At 49.8% G+C, this 16,704-nt stretch overlaps 1 protein-coding gene across 1 annotated transcript in view; it reads right to left on the reverse strand.

The window, feature by feature from the left end:
• Positions 1–16,704, reverse strand: part of LRP4 (LDL receptor related protein 4) — a 46,667-nt gene that overhangs the window by 15,968 nt on the left and 13,995 nt on the right. Inside the window, exons 3-26 of the mRNA XM_016146589.2 lie at positions 16,361–16,507; positions 15,079–15,195; positions 14,684–14,797; positions 14,210–14,326; positions 13,737–13,865; positions 13,390–13,509; positions 12,854–12,979; positions 12,103–12,228; positions 11,777–11,911; positions 11,254–11,379; positions 10,677–10,907; positions 9,670–9,826; positions 8,584–8,801; positions 8,236–8,412; positions 7,726–7,848; positions 5,886–6,094; positions 5,635–5,716; positions 4,740–4,845; positions 3,670–3,871; positions 2,179–2,368; positions 1,959–2,090; positions 870–1,010; positions 422–508; positions 144–315 (exon numbers count right to left, since the gene is read on the reverse strand). Of these exons, the coding sequence (XP_016002075.2) occupies positions 144–315; positions 422–508; positions 870–1,010; positions 1,959–2,090; positions 2,179–2,368; positions 3,670–3,871; positions 4,740–4,845; positions 5,635–5,716; positions 5,886–6,094; positions 7,726–7,848; positions 8,236–8,412; positions 8,584–8,801; positions 9,670–9,826; positions 10,677–10,907; positions 11,254–11,379; positions 11,777–11,911; positions 12,103–12,228; positions 12,854–12,979; positions 13,390–13,509; positions 13,737–13,865; positions 14,210–14,326; positions 14,684–14,797; positions 15,079–15,195; positions 16,361–16,507 (3,484 nt within the window). The remainder of the gene's footprint in view (positions 1–143; positions 316–421; positions 509–869; positions 1,011–1,958; positions 2,091–2,178; positions 2,369–3,669; positions 3,872–4,739; positions 4,846–5,634; positions 5,717–5,885; positions 6,095–7,725; positions 7,849–8,235; positions 8,413–8,583; positions 8,802–9,669; positions 9,827–10,676; positions 10,908–11,253; positions 11,380–11,776; positions 11,912–12,102; positions 12,229–12,853; positions 12,980–13,389; positions 13,510–13,736; positions 13,866–14,209; positions 14,327–14,683; positions 14,798–15,078; positions 15,196–16,360; positions 16,508–16,704) is intronic.

Raw genomic sequence — 16,704 nt, forward strand, 5'->3', positions numbered from 1 at the left:
AGTAAAACAGCCCTAGGGAAGTCAGTCTCCGTGTTCCCGTGAAGCATGCTTGCTCTCCATTGCTCAATTCCACTCCATCCGTAGCCCCAGCTTAGCTCGGCTGAGCCCATCCTACTGCCCAGAGCCACATAGCCAGCTCTCACCCCATCTCATGGTACAGTACAATGGCCCGGGGGCTGTCAAGGTTCTGCCACACCAACACTTTCCGCATGGACCCATCCAGGTTGCCCACTTCAATCCGGTTGGTTCCCGTGTCTGTCCAATATACTTTCCGGCCGATGGCATCCACTGCGAGACCATCTGTGGTTTGCAGCCCTGCAGGAAGTCAAGAGAGCATGCTGGCTCCTGCCTTAAAACAGATGGGATTTCTCCCTAGCTCTGTAGCTAGACAGGAGCTCCCTGGGCTGGGAGCAAGGCCCACCTGTGGTGATGATGTCCTCGTGCTGTGAGCCATCCAGATTGGCACGGCTGATCTTGTGCAGCGTGCTGTCCGACCAGTACACTTTTCCTGGAAAGAGAAAGCTTGGCTCAGTCTGGACCCTCACCACCTCCCACAAAAGGGATGTATATAGCTGACTCAGGGCCTGAGACACCAGCACATGCCAGAGTGCCCTGTAACCCCTAGCAGACAAAATCAATGGGAATGTAGAAATGTCATAACAACATAGAGAAGGAAACGAGGGCCCCAGACCACGCCCTCATAACCAAAGAGGAAGTGCTGTAGAGACAGGAGCAGGGGCTGCACTAGAGGGAATGGCAAGCCCGAGCCCCCAAGCACCAAGCAGGAGGAAGAGGGGGTAGGAAAGGAAGGAGAGCAGTTGCTATAGGGCAGGGACAGAGGTCCAGGGGCAGGGGAGAGCCACACGGACCTTCCTGGGGATCCACTCCAATGGCAATGGTGTTCTTCATGGTAACATTGATTGGTACTACCACATCGGCAAAATAAGGGATGTCCAGGGAGACCATGCGTACATCTATCCTCCTGGCGAAGATGAGGAAACTGTTCATGCCTGCCCGAGTGGGGAGAGAAGGAAAGATGACAGTCACCCTAACATACCCACGAAGAGGATTTAGAGTAATGAGAACTGAAGTTCGTGCTCTGTTAGTTTCTAGTTGTGTGATCCAGGGCAAGTTATTTAAATTGTTTAAGCCTCAGCTTCATCATCGATATGATGGAGACAACAACAGGGTGGCTATAGAATTAAAAGAGATCATGTGCAGAGAGCACGGAGTATTGGGTTTGATGCGCAGTCATAAATGATAGCTCTTTATTAACATTACGGAAGGACTCTCCTGAAGGACTCTTTACTATGGAGTTTAAGAAACCTCGTGTTAAGTCAGAGGGGGCTTTTCCCCCAGCCTGGGAGGCACAATTCATGGCTCTTTTCTAATTTAAATTTCCTAGGAAGTTAGGGTTCAAACCCAGCCCACCATGCAGCATCCCCTAAAGAGAAACGCTGACTGCCGATATCTGGGCAGCCGGGCCCTGCTTCTGGGACCCTCCACTTAAGGTTGTTGCTATCATTGTGCTAGTTACACATTTGCAAAAGTGCCTCATCCAAGGCAAGGTACCATTACATTGTAGATATCATACGTTTTAATATTTATTATGAGCGATTTGGGGCAGATGGAACAAAAGTTACTTATTCTAACCAAATCAGTATATTAGGACAATTTTCCAACAGATGAACATAAACTATCTGAGAAGGGGGCATCTTTTTCTAACAAGCATGAAGATATCATGAATACTAGTTGAAGCTTGCCTCTAATCCTGTCTACCTGCTCCCCTGGGCCTCTCCCCTAGACTCTCTTTTCTAAAAGCTGTCTCTCCCCTAAGCCTCTAGAAGCACCAGGACTCACGATTTCTCAGACCACACTGGAGTCCATCTGCAGAGAAGGAAGAGAGCCACTGCCTCTCCCAGAGAGGCTCGCTCCAGCTCTCTGATGCTTAGACTCACCTGGTGAACAGGTCTTGCCATCAGGCATTAGGTTGATGCCAGTGGGGCAGGTACAGCTGAAGCCGCTTGGATTTGGGGACCGAAGACACAAGTGACTGCAGCCGCCATTCTCTGTGGCACATGGTGTGTACACTGAGTAGGGAAGAGAAAGAAGGAAGTCAATGATGAAGACTATGGCAGAGAAAGGCAGAGAAGCCAGTTCCGGCCAAGGGCTGCTCACCTGGGGGCCGCCGGCGGTGGAAGACATGGATGTCCATGAGGTTTTCCAAATTCTCCTGCAGGGTCTCCCGATCCAGCCCTGTCAGCCGGTCAGCGCTCTGTATACTCTTGGTCTGCCAGTCCGTCCAATAGATGCGCTCTCCATAGAGGGTCAACCCAAATGGGTGGGGGAGCTGGCTTCCAATCAGCACCTACCAGGGACCCAGCACTTGTGTCATCACCCACCAAGGTCTGGTACACAGCAGTGGTCAAGAGCTTGGGCAAAGAGTCAGAATGCAGCTTGGCCACTACTACCGCCTGCCTATGACCTTGAACAAGAGCTGGTTATAAAATCTCTCTGAGCCTTGATTTGCTGATCTATGATATGATCGTGATAGCGCCTGGTTCCAGGGTTGTGTGATGATTCTAAAAGATCATGAATTAGGTACATAATTTCAAAGTATCTCTGCACAAATTACTTATTAATTACAAAAGAAAAAACAGCACTTATACAGTGGATATCACCTTAACTATGCAATCAAAGTTAATATCACAATAATAGGACAAACCATCTATGCCTACCGATGGGACGCACTGAGAACACGGGATGTGACTTCACTTAATATAGTTCGCCTGTCTCAAACACATATGCTGACTCTACTTGCAAAGAAATGTCAGGCAAATTGAGGAAAATTCTACAAAATAACTGGCATTTATTCTTTAAAAATACAAAGATCAAGAAAAACATAAAAAGGCTGACAAATATTCCAGATTAAAAAGCCATGATAACTAAACATGGTTGTGATCTGGGATTAGATTCTGGACTAAAAAAGAAAAAAGGAAAAAAAGTTATTGGTAGTGAAATTGAATAGGAACTGTGGATTAGATAGTAATATTATATCAATGTTAAATTTCCTTATTTTGAGCATTGTACTGTGGTTATGTAAGGTGATGTCCCTGTTTTTAGGAAATATGCACTGGAATGTTTTGGGGTCAAGGGCAGATGTCTCCAGTTTAATGTTACATGGTTCAGAAAAATAATAATAATGTGTGTATATGTGTATGTGTGGTACGTGTATATAGAGAATAAGAATGGTATAATGTGGTAAAATGTTATTGGTTCTTTTGATTGTCCTTGCAACCCTTCTTTAAGTTTGAAATTATACCAAAATAAACAATAAAAGCAAAGAGAGAGAGAGAGAGAGAGAGAGAGAGAGAGAGAGAGAGAGATCATGGCTCCTATACGCAATTGATGATTAATTAAAGTTAGTTGTGATGGTTCTTAGGAAGGCACTTATGTCCCCAGCCCACAAGCCACATGAATCTCTAGTTTCCCTTCATCATCAAAAAGCAGCCCCCCACCCCCAGGCTCTAGTGTGCAGCACATAAAGAAATAGCACATATCCCATGCTGGGTCACCCTGGGTCCCCTTGGCACCCGTCAGCTGCCAGTCAGGAAATAATGCCCTGGAGGCTGTCCGGGCTGTGGGAGGGTGCCTTAGCACCATCCTTACCTTCCTTTTGCTGCCATCCAGTCCAGCAAATTCAATCGTCTTCATGCCGGCATCAGCCCAGTACAGCCGCTGCGACCCATAGTCAATGGCTAATCCATTAGGCCAGGTCAGATTGGAAGAGATGATGACCTGGCGGCCTGAGGCATCCATGCCAGCTCGTTCAATCTTGGGGCTTGCACCCCAGTCAGTCCAATACATGTACCTGAGCATAGGAAGGGAGGTCATATAAGCCTTTCGGTAAACACCCAGTGGGGATTCAGAGTACCTAGGGTTTTAGGGTTTCTGCTGCCCCGGCATCCTGCCTTGGTCCCCAGCCCCATCCTACACTCAGAGCTATCTTTGAAGGTCTTGTATCTTCCATCACTATGAAAAGGCACCCAAAGTCTAAATAAAGGCTGAGCCCATGACTCAAGGAGGGCTCGGCAAATAAGGCCTATTTGAGAATAAAGAAAGAGGGGAAGTGAGGATGGGGAATAAGAAATGCTTCCTCAGCTGGATGGGTTAAATAATTATGGTACATAAATTCAATAGGATTCTGTATAACCATTAAGAAGAACTATATATAGATCTAAATAATCAAATGGAAAGATCTATACAATATGTATATTCAAATGGAAAAACATCCAAGATACATAGCCAAGTGAAAAAAACCTAGTAACAAAAAAGTATGACATTGCCATAAAACTGAAACCACCACCACCAATAAATGTATATGTATACACAGAAGAAAATCTGGAAAAAATAGCCTCAACTGTTAACAATGGTTATTGCTAGAGTGAGATTATAGAAAAATCTTTATTTTCCATTGATTTGTTTATCTACTTATTTTTTAACAATGAGTTTTATAAGCAGACCAAAGAAAAACAAAAAGAAAAAATTTAAAGGTTTCTTTGTCCACTGAGGAGACATAGTTGTCACTATGCTCTGTGGTTTCTGCAGCTGCCCTTGCTGCCTGGTGTGCCTGTGAGATGTGGCCACCCTCGCTAATCTCCAGACTCTCCTCTAGCACTCAAGTCTGGGGGGTGGGTGGAGAGGGGGATGGAGTTCATTCCAAAGGAGCAGGTGCTCACCCGCCCATGGGTTCTACCACGATGTCTCGGGGACGATCAAGGTTCTCCCAGATGAGCACTGTCCTCATGCTGCCATCTGTGTTGGCCACTTCAATCCGGTCTGTCCCTACCAAGAAGTAGGGGGCAAAGACATTAGCTCTAATCTTGTTCATTTACCTTCTTACCTTCCATGCCCAGCGCAGAGCCTGGCATGCAGTAGATGCTCAAGAAATACTTTGTGATAAATGCACAGTAGATAGTTAGCAAATTGAATTTCAAGAAAAAATTAAAAGATGTGATCAGTTCCATTTCTTTGAAGAGCGAGGCTTCCTCAATCTAAGCAACCCACTCTGTCCTATAACTTAAAGCAATGTTTCTCAAACTTTAGTGGGCATAAGAATCAGGAGCGCTTGTTAAAATACAGATTCCTGAACCTAATCCCCAAAGATTCTTATTCAGCAGGTTTGAGGTAGGGCCCAAGAATTTGCATTTCTAACAAGTTCCCAAGTAATGTTGATGCTGCTAGTCCAGGGACCACACTTTGAGTAGCTCTGGTTTAAGGCACTGCCCTTGCCTCCTGCCCACACTTACCTGGCTAATAGAAAATACCTGTTTTACCAATACAGTAATGGAAGAAAAATCACAGGGCATAGTTTCCTTATCTGAAATGGCTCAAAACATTCTCAAGCATCAGTTACACAGCAGAAGTAGCTGTCATTTGATTGGCGAATGCCAAACTGTCAGAAGTGAGCTTCTAGCTTCAGTTTGACAGCAGCCCCACCACTCCTGATCTACCAAGGACTTTTGGGTCAATATAGAAGTGGTCTAGGAGGGGCACTGGGCTCCTTCTATCTGAGGTCAAGGTTTTAAATAAGAGGAGTCCCAGAGAGCAAGGCCATGGCAGCCCTGTACATACCTGCATCTGTCCAGTACAGCTTGTTGGTGACCCAATCAATGGCCAGGCCTGCTGGGCTCTCCAAACTGGTATCCACTACCACCTGGGCAGGAAGCAAAGCTATATCACCAACTTGACTTGCACCCCAGCTCTGAGGCCTAAACTCTACCAATTCTTAGGCGAATATATGGGAAGCTCTCACCCAGGAGAAGAAAACTTCTACCCCTTAATCTCTGTCCTTCTTAAGGGCCTTGTCCCATGTTGGGCCCTACCTCCTGTCCTGTTCCATCCCACTTGGCCCTGCTGATGGTGTCAGTGCTGACATCTGTCCAGTACACGTGGTCATCCCGCGAGTCCCAGTCAAGGGCCACAGCACTGCGCACGTCAGCCAGTGGGATGACATCGTCGGACAGGTCCTCTGTGTCGAAGCTGATCCGACGGATGTCCATCCTTCGGGCAAAAAGCAGGAACTTGTCAAGACCTGATCAAAGGCCGAAAGGGGTCTTCTTTTAATGCTCTAAATGCAATAACAGTGACAGACACAGATGCTGACCTGTGTGACATCTGGTTCAATCGCACTTCCTGGGGTCTGGTGCCCTTTGTCGCCTACTCTTCATACCTCGGGCCCCTTGAGCACTAGGCAGCCCATGCTGGCAGAATCATACTTGAGGTTCAGGTGGAAATAGACTCTACCCAGGGCCCAGAAGTACACTGTCTGTCAGCTTCATCTAAAGTTCTCTCCTCTTCCTTTGCCCGTCTCCTCCAGGGCACTGGCTAAATCACCACCAACTCCCAACCCGCCCCCTCTGACCTCCGTGTCTGCTTCAGAGCGTCTGTTGCTCCACTCCATCATCTAGATCTTCTCTTCACAACTTTAGTCAGTAGTTACTATTTATTGAGCACTTACTCTGTGCCAAGCACAGAGCTTGGTGCTTTTCTTGCTTTGTCTCCTTTACCCTCATAGCAAGTCTGTGGTTCATGTTATCCTTATTCTCATTTTCTAGAGCAACCCTGGGGCTAGGAGAGGTCAAGTATCCTGCCTGAGATCCTCTGGCTACAAAGCACCTGAGCTAGGACTTGAACTCAGGTCTGACTGGCCACTCCCCTACATAGCCTTTTCCCAGTTAGCTCTTCTTCAACCCTTGTCCCTATTCTCGTCTGTCTGAATGTTTCCCAGCATACTTTTTCACCTGGAAAAGCACTTGCTCTGCCTAAATTCGCTGTCTTCTTTTAAGATCTGGAAAACCCGTAAGGGGAAGCTCCTAAAAAACCTTTTGCACCTCACTAAGACAATATAGAAGAGCTGGGCCCAAAAGGATGCTAGGAAACAAGGTTCTCAATCAAAGTGTGTTACATGAGCATCACCCCTAATCCTCCAAATAGTTTCCCTAATCTCAATCTCTGGAAAAGGACTCATAACCCAAGAGAAATTTGATTTTAACCAGAGATAAGGGGATCAGTGTTTACATGGTGGTAACCGAGAGAAGCTGATGTGTGATGAATTACCCCAGGGCCCGTGAGGGCCATGTCATGTGCCTGGATCACTACTCCCTGGATTACCCTTAGGAAAAGTTGCCGATGGCTCTGAGCTAGACAGGGCCACCCTCTGAAGGCAATGCCCCTGCAGGAGCTCAAAGGAAGCCAAAGTAGCAATTCAGGGAGGAACCAGGGAATCCCATTGTCTTTCATCAATAGGCACATATTTATCCAGGGTCTATGTATACCGAGCATCATCAGAAGCCCTAATCTTGTCTTTAACAGGGTGAAGCTAAACATAAAGAGGTAGGAAACCATTCCTCGGCTTTCTAGAAGGGCCTGGGACCCTTTTGCTGCCTATATATAAATCATCCTACCTGGTGAAATGATACACATGCCTGGTTGCAGGTGTTCATACTTGACTAGGTGGTATCACTGAGCCTTTAGCAATTACTGCTGCATCCTCGGCCATCACTTAGATATAGGAGCCCTCAGATTCTTATGTCCTTTCTCTCCAGGTACCTGAGATGCCTGGCTCCTTCCCATGACAGGCAATCCCTCAAACTTGTATCCCTGTTCCTTCCACCCATCCTCACAAGGCACATCCATTGAGGCAAGTGCCCCAGACCCACTTACTCTGGGCACAGGCGTGGCTGCTGATCTTGCGGAAGCCAGTGGGGCAGGCACAGGTGTAGTTCTGGCCACTGGGCAGACACAGGTGGGTGCAGCCTCCATTGTTGTCCCCACAGCGGTTTTTCCCTGCTCAAAGAGCCCAGAGCAAGAGGGTCAGGTAAGACCAAGGCTAGTGAGTAGGAGTTCAGCTATGGCGTGAGCTCCATGTAGGGAGAAACTATGTCTTACTATTTTTATGTCTGCCCCTGTTCAATGAGCACATTGAACACCTGATAAATAGGAGAAGCCCTATAAATATCTGCGAATTCGGTGGGGACAGTGAAATTGAATGAGTCTTTCATGAATTGTGAATCTTGATGTGGTACCACCTTAAATGTCCAGCAGAGGGAGGCATTAGCCCATGTCAGTGCCAACCTCAAATTTCCTGGTCAGAAACAGTGGCAATTGACAGGCGCAGGGAAGGTTCTCAGAGGCACCAGAGGCTCACCAGGTGGGTATTTTTTTTTTTTTTACCTGCAGGCTGGCGCTGGGGGTGCAATGTATGGATGTCCATGGGGAAGTGGAGTTTGTTGCGAATGATCTCCTGGTTCTTGCCAGTGAATTTGTTAGCACTATTGATACTCTTGGTGTGCCAGTCTGTCCAGTATAGGCTGTCTTCAAACACCGTGATGGCAAAGGGGTGAGGGAGGCCTGGGGAAAGTCCAAAAAGACCTCAGTCCAGACATGGCCCAGACATGGCCTGCCATGGCCCCTGGGCCCAAGCCTGGAAACTGCACAAATCTCACCCTCTGCCAAGGCTCCTGGGGGCCAGGACGGGGAAAGGAGGATGAGAGATAAAGGAGAGTGAAGGAAGGGCCTCACCCTGGCTAATGACAGCCTTGCGGTGACTCCCGTCCAGATTGGCCCTCTCGATGACGTGGTGCTTAGCATCCACCCAGTACATACGATGCCCAGCATAGTCAATGGTGAGACCATTGGGCCAAAAGAGATGGGTATCGGCAATGATGTGGCGTCCAGAGCCATCCATGCTGGAGGCTTCGATGCGGGGGGTGTTACCCCAGTCTGTCCAGTAAATGGTACTAGGAAGAGAGACCAGGACATTGAAACACAGGCATTAGAGGGCGAGTAGGTAATTGGGAGAGTAATCAGGCAAGCGGCTGTTATCCGTTTAACCCAGGAGATTCCAACTGATAGAAAATACATGCTGTTTGGTCCAGAGAGTGTTTTTTAACTGTCCTAATTGAAATGTCGCTAGACAGGGCATTTAACAATTTTGGTGGGGGTGACATGCTATGGGCAGGGTACAGGAGTACAGCAGTAAACAAAACAGACAAAAGTTCCAACCCTTGTAGAACTGACAATCTAGTATAATATTAGGACAGGTACTTTCTTCTTGGTCACAGTCGCTACCACTGCCTTTGTATTTCACACACACACACACACACACACACACACACACACACACAGTGTTTCTAAAGTTGCTGACCTACAACTGCAGGATCCTCATATGACTGACTGCATTGAATTTTTAAAAGCCAGAGGTAAAAATGTCCATTTCAGGAGACTTTTCTTCTAATAATAAAAATTATTATTAATTAGCTCAACTGTACGCAATAATAATAAAAATACTAAATACCTACAACTTGTCTAGCATGTATTATGCCATTTAAAATGCATCTTCTCATTTAATCTTCACACAGCTATAAGGTAGGTTTGTTCTTATCACCGATTTACACATGAACAAATGGAGGCAGAGAGAGATTAACTAGCCTAATGCCACACAGCCAGTTACTACAGAGGCAGGACTCAAATCCAGGTTTGCAGAGCCTATGCTGTTAATACCACACTGTGAAGATGGTCCCCAATAAAGTCTGGCTCAGGTGGCCTCAAAACTGTCCCTAGAGGTTACAAGAGGGATTTAGGGAACTTGAGATACAACTCACTCACCCCTCCATAGGGTGTAAGGCAATGGCCCGGGGCTTCTCAAGGTTCTGCCAAAGCAGCACCTTCCGATGGGCCCCGTCCAGGTTGGCCACCTCAATCCTCGATGTCCCTGAGTCTGTCCAGTAGAGTTTGTCATGGACCCAATCCACAGCCAGGCCCCCTGGTGGAGAAAGGCAGTGGGAAATTGTCAAGGATTCAGCCCAGGCTCTTCCGTGCCATAGTAACAAGAGCAAACTCTTACTCAACGCAGTTTCTTGGGTCTGGCACTGTTCTATCCGTTATACATACAAACTCGTGTAACCAGCACAACAGCTCTGTGAGTTAGGTACTACAGCCCCATGAAGATGAAGAAACTGAGGCACAGAGAAGTAATGACCCCAGGTTGTGCATTTCCTCCTCCTAGCCAACCCTGTTACGCTTCCTGAATTCTGGCTCCCTAATCCGCATCTAAGGTCCCCCACTGTACTGGCTCAGGGGTTTGCTAAGTGTGGCTTAGGGTTTTGCAGAAGCACTTCAGAAATTCCATAACTTGAGTCAAATGTACTCAATACTGCCCTCTGACCCACGTCATCTGCTTGTAGAATGGCCTGAGATTACAAAGCGAGCTGTGTTTTTTTTTCCAACTGTAAACATTAAGATTTATTTATGTGCATCCATCAGACTACTCTTAACACTAAGCAATCAAAACAAAATTCAGAAGTAAACTGGATGCAAAGGCTGATAGAGAACTGTAACTGTCATCCATAAAGCTCAAAAGATTATAATTTCAAAAGATTGTATTTATCACAATGGTCTCATTCTCGCTGATAGAGCTCAATAATGAGCAAATCTGAATCTATAAAATTAATGTATACTAACAAATGTTATCAATATTATTAGTTCCATTAAAGATTGCACTGGAAGAAAAAAAGTTCTGCTGCCTAAGGTTTGCAGGCTGCTGGCCTGCTTCTCCCAGAGTTACTTCTCCCATGGTGTGGCCCTGCACCTTCCCTCGGAGCCTGGTTCCCCACCTGGGCTCTCGAGCCCCGTAGACACAACCTCCTCCACATTGCTGCCATTGAGGTTGGCCCGGAGGATCCGGTCCAGGGTGACATCCGACCAGAAGACAAGCTCGCGCCGGTGGTGGAAATCAAGGGCGATGGCGTTCTCCAGGTTATTGAGCAGCAGCGTGTACTCAGAGCGGTGCGGCAGCACCTGCCGGATGTCGATGCGATTGGCGAACAGTAGCACAGGCTCCGGCCCTGGGACACGGCATAGAAATGGGGCCCCCACTGGGCTCCAGAGCTGCACCCTTTGGCGTGCACCCCCGGCTTCTCTGCTGACAGATGGGGCATCTGGCTCACTGGGGCTTGTCCTGAGCTGCTGATATCAGTACTAGAAGAATGGGAGCTTCTAAAGTATACTCCCTGAACCCAGCCCACCTGCCCCACTCCAGCAGGTTTTTAGGAAACCCAGAATGCACCTTGCAGCTCCATTTTACTGATGGAAATCTCTCTAGCCCTCAGCAAATCCATGAGCACTGGAGCGCCTGGCTGTCTCCACACTCAGCCCTCTGCCCACCCAGCCAATGCCAACACCCGCCCTTACCCAGAGCCTTGCAGCTGCGCCGGTCAGGCCGGAGTTCGTAGCCTGCCTCGCACCAGCACTGGAAAGCCCCTTCGCTGTTGGTGCAGCCCTGGCTGCAATACCCTTCCTCGGCACATTCATTCACATCTGTGAGGACCAGGCAGGTCAGGAGCTCTCTCTTCTGCCACCCTCCCACCCCCAACTCCCAGGCGATTAGCTGCTATCCCCCCACATGCCCATCTGCTTCCTAGGCCTAGCGAAAAGGCTAGACAACAAGTAGTTAAGGGCTTCGAGGTCATGTGGTCTTAGGCTGGAATCCCAGCTATGCCACTCACTAGCTCTGTGTCCTTTGATAAGTTACTTAACCTCTCTGACTTCAGTTTCCCCGTGTGTGAAACGTGAGGGACAATCCCCACCTCCTAGGGTTATTGTAATGATGAAATGAGGTCATGTCCATCAAATGTCTGACCCATAGGAAACACAGCTGCCTGTCTGTGCCCCTGCCCAGCATCTTGGTCCTGCTCCAAGCCAGGCTCCAGCTCACCCTGGCACATGCGCCCGTCCTCTGTGAGCCGGTAACCAGTGTGGCAGGTACACTGCACTGCTCCCCGCACCATCTGGCACTTCTGGGCACAGCCGCCGTTGTTAGCATTGCAGTTCTCCTCGCCCGTCCGGGGCCCTGTGCCAGCCAAGCCAGAGATGGGAGTTGAGCCCAGAATCCTCCCCCAGACAGCCAACTTGGCATTCCACCTGGACCACGAAGAACAGCTCCCGAGGCTGCATGAGTCCCTAGGGAGGATTCTCTTTGAACCGTATGGGTGGGGTTCAGCCACAAACCATGGGCCAGGCCCGCCCACTGGGGACACTCACGACAGTTCTGCTGTGGGCTTTCATCGCTGCTGTCACCACAGTCATTGACCCCATTGCACAGCTTCCTCTGTCCGATGCAGCGCCCGTTCCAACACAGGAACTGGTCCGAGGCGCACTGGGGGCTTCCTTGAGAAGAAGAGAGAGGTGGGAGGGAGGGTGGGAGGGAGAGTCAGGTCACAGCAGGGCAGGGCTTGGGTCAACAAAAGGACGGGAGCCTGTCATTTTCTAGGGCTGAGCTGGAGACAGATGAGACTCAAGGTGGGAGGGTCAGGGTCCAAGGCAGGAAACAGCTCAGACAGGGCTGGCTGAATATCTCCATTCGTTTCTCCCCAGGACACCTCAGTGGATGGTGAGGGATGTGGGACAGAATGAGAAACTGTGTCCATGTGCCCGGCACCTGGTGTGGCCAGGGGAGTGGATGTAAGGCCGTCAACCAGAGAGAGTAAGTAGTCCTTGCTCACTAGGCCAGAGCAACAGGAGCTAGCTGCGGGTGAGTTAGATAGAATGTGAGAGGCAATTGAAACCCACAGCCCTGATGTTGTGTTCCAGGCCATAAGGCTGTAGGTCAAGAAATGCACCTGGATTTGACACGAGTAACTGAGAAGGGCAGGAAAAATCCAGGCCACGAGCAAGAATTGACTCAAGCCTCACCTTGGCCCCAACTGGAACAGTAGCAGTAACACCCTGTTTCTACCCGTCCTCCACCTAAGCTGTAGGCTGAGGGGCCTGGGGTACCCCTGGGAGACCCCACCTGTGTTCTCACAGTTCTCTTCATCACTGTTGTCTGCACAGTCGTCCTCCCCATCACAGCGCCAGGACAGGCGGACGCAGCGGCCTGACCGACAGCGGAACTGCTCTGCTGTACACATTGAGGTGGCTGGCAAAACAGAGGCCTAATGAAAGGCTGGCTCCACGCTGCCACCCAAAATTGCACTTTATGCCAGTATGCATGCCACTCGTCTTGACATCCGCATCACGGTCGGTCTATGGGACATCTTTGTGCAAATTAGGAAAAGGTGCCCTTTTCTTGAGACCCTTCACTACCACCTGCTGGAAAACTACCATGATAAATACATTAATCTATATAATTATAGAATATATGTCTATTATGGGACTGACATCCCTTTGGACGTAGCGTCTCTGTGCAGTACACAACCTGCATAACTATGCTCGGTGGTCCTGTCCAACCTGTCTTCATGCTTTGTTGGTCGTGGCCTCTTTGGCTCCATGGCCCCTCTCCCCTCTCCCTACTTCCAGCTCAGACCCTGAGCTCTATCCCCCACTCACTGCAGTTGCGCTCATCGGATTGGTCATCGCAGTCTGCATCACCATCGCAGCGCCAGCCTGCATTGATGCACAGGCCACTGTCACACATGAACTCCCCAGAACGGCAGGGCTGGTGGGAGGCTGGGGGAACATGACACACTTCTGTCTCCAGCCAGTCCATGCATAGAGTGTCTCGCGGCAGACCAGAAAGCCACAGCCCTGGCACTCTGGGCTCCTCCATCTCTTCCCAAGAGGGACCAGGAAATCCAGAAAGTCCCCCTCTGAGTTCCTGCCCCAGTTGGCACCTGTGCCTTGCCACCCCAGCCTGGCCTCCTCCCCTCCTCCACCCAGCTGGCCAGAGTACTCACAGCAGTCAGACTCGTCTGACCAGTCTCCACAGTCATCGTCACCATCACAGTGGTAGATGTCGAGGATGCAGCGGCCGTAGGCACACTGGAACTCCTCCAGGTTGCAGGGGGGTGCTGGCACTGCTGAGGCTGGAAGGAAGGCATGGGTGAAGAGGGGCACACACTCAGGCCTGGGCAGAGGAGAGGGGCCCTGACTCCTCAAGGGCCAAGCTGCTAAGGCAAGGTGCCTTTCTTCCTCAAGTGAAATGTAACCGGGTTTCAGCTGGGATGGCCCTTACAGGCTCCCATACTCAGAGAGACCTTGCTTCGCACCTGGGGAACCTGCTTCTACCCTAGCTTGACCTGGGAGGAGCTACCTAAGACCCCACCCTCCTTGCCCACTGTCCACGCACTGCTCAGCCTGGCCCTCGGCCCATGGCGTGGAGCCCTCTGCCCCATCCCAGCCCAACAGCCTGAGGTCTGGAGCCACTCACGACAGCTTTCCTCATCAGAGCCATCTTTGCAGTCAGTGTCACCATCACAGTACCAGTGTTCAGCAATACAGCTTCCATCACTGCAGCGGAACTCCTTGTCGGAGCACTTGCGCATGTCTGGGTTAGGGGACACAAGATGGGACAGCAGTCCTGAGGGAGCCCTACAGGCGACCCTCTCACATCCTCCCTGACTCCCACCCTTACTGCCCCTGGGGGTCTGACCCAGCCCAACAAGACACTCCAGAGTCCCTGCAGACTCTCCAGGGGAAGCCAACGCTGTGGAGAGACTGGGCCTCAGGCTCCTGCTCCGTGATTACTGGGGGCTCTGGGCGATTGTGTCTCGCCTGCTTTCCTCCAGCTGCTTCAGACACAAAGACACCCAGGCAAGTTCGAGGTTTGGGCAGTTCTAGAGCCATCGCTGCACTCTCTGCCCACGGCCAGCCATCCTGCCCGCCTCCCTGGTGCAGCACTCACCACACTGCTCATCGCTATTGTCGCCGCAGTCATTGTCGCCATCACAGTGCCACAGGCTCCGGATGCAGTAGCCATTCTGGCAGGGGAACTCGTCCTCCTCACACTCCCGGGGGGCTGAGGGCAGAGAGCAGTCAGGCTGCTGCAGGCAGTGGGGGCCACTACCTGGAAGCCCAACAGAAAGCCTCGCAGAGCGGAGCAGTCAGACACCTCCAAGGCTGCCCTGAGGGACCTGAAGCAGGTGGCTGTCCCTTGGGGGTGCTTCTCTGACCAAGAGAGGAGATAAACGGACAGAGCTAAAGACCCACGAGCCGACATGGGCCTGGGACGTCACTTTCTGATTGAACATCCCTTTCCACCAGAGCCTGACGGAGCCCGCCTGGCCTGCCAGCACTCACGGCAGTCCTGCTCATCCGAGTCATCCTCGCAGTCGTTGTCCCCGTCGCACACCCAGGAGCGGCGGATGCACTTGCCATTGTCACAGTGAAAGTCAAGAGGGGAGCAGGTGGGCAGCACTGAGTCCCGGGAAAAAGAAGGGAAAAGGGAATCAGCGTGGTATACTTACGCCGACAGGCTCAGCCAGGCCAGAATCCTTTCCCAGCAGCCCTTGTTCCAAGTCTCCCATCTGAATTACAGTCTTCCTTCAGATTCCTGCGCCTGCCCCGAGCTGATGGAGAAGCTAAGCAGACTCTGAAACAGGGCATGACGTTGAGGGGTTCACGGGCCAGAACAGCCCAAGGAACTCAAAACCACTAAGAAAGCAGTAAGAAAAACATGAGCAAGTGAAAGAGTGTTTTTTTTTTTTTCTTTTCCTCTTGTTAAATGATGATTGACACTTCTGGGCTCAATTTCCAGTTCTAGAACTCATTACTTATCACACTGAGCAACTCAGTTCCCCTCTCTGAGCTGTAGGTTCCTCCACTGTACAATGGGGATAATTATACTCGGCTCACAGAGGTCTTTTGAGAGAACGCATGTGAAAGAGCTACATGAAAGTGAGCCATTTACCATCACTGCAATTAGCTGAAATGGTTAGGGTTAATAAGGTCCAGGTTGTAGCTTCATTCTTATTAGACTAATTAGCCACCCTCAGAAGTAGGTGCTGCAGGTTGCACCCCTAAACCCAGATGACTGACTCAGCAGTGATATTTCTGTATATCCAAGACAGGACCCTGCAGCCTGTGCTGCATATGTTACTACACTAGTAGAAACGAGAGATTTAAAGAAAATATGAGATTTCTGACAAAGTTTATGTTATTAAAAAAAGACGTGATTATACAGAACACCAATATAAGAAACAGAAATAATCTGCATCCATGTATAGTATGCACATTAAAAAATGCACAAATATGCAGTGAAAATATACCGACACATATTCACATAAATACAGACTAATCTATTTAAAGAGGCTACTTGTAGTTTCAAGGGTGTTTTCCTCTATACTTGTTTTGAAGTTTGTTTTACTGGACATGTGTGCATGGAAATATGGGAAATGCAGGAGGGTTGGAGCCATATATGTTGTGAAGGAACCACCCAGCTGTCATATCTGTCACCCTCGCAAGAGTGCAAAGCTCTGAGCCTGACATAGCTGATGCACAGAACATGCCAGACTTGTCCTTGCTCCCCTACCCCCGGGGTCCTCTTCTACCACTTCCCACCACCCTGTGGGGAGGTTCTTACTACATCCGTCCTCATCGCTGTGGTCCCCGCAGTCGTTGTCTCCATCACACTGCCACTGGGCGGGGATGCAGGTACACTCGCCAAGGGCACTCACCGCACAGGTGAAGTGGCTCCGGCCACAAGCACACTCGGGGCTGCTGGCTAGGCCTGGGCGGAGGGAAAAGGAACCAGTGAGGGCTCAGCTCCTGCCCAACCAAAGCCCATTCCAGGGTGGAAGGCAGAGGAGCCAAGTCTAGGACCACTGTCATCCAGGTGACACAGTGACACTACGGAGAGATGTGGTCCCTGTAATCGTGACTTCCCCTCTTCCAAGGCACAGATGATCAATAAGATGGCCTCTGACT

The sequence above is a fragment of the Rousettus aegyptiacus genome, unplaced genomic scaffold, assembly GCF_014176215.1.
Source record: "Rousettus aegyptiacus isolate mRouAeg1 unplaced genomic scaffold, mRouAeg1.p scaffold_m13_p_5, whole genome shotgun sequence".
Taxonomy (NCBI): domain Eukaryota; kingdom Metazoa; phylum Chordata; class Mammalia; order Chiroptera; family Pteropodidae; genus Rousettus; species Rousettus aegyptiacus.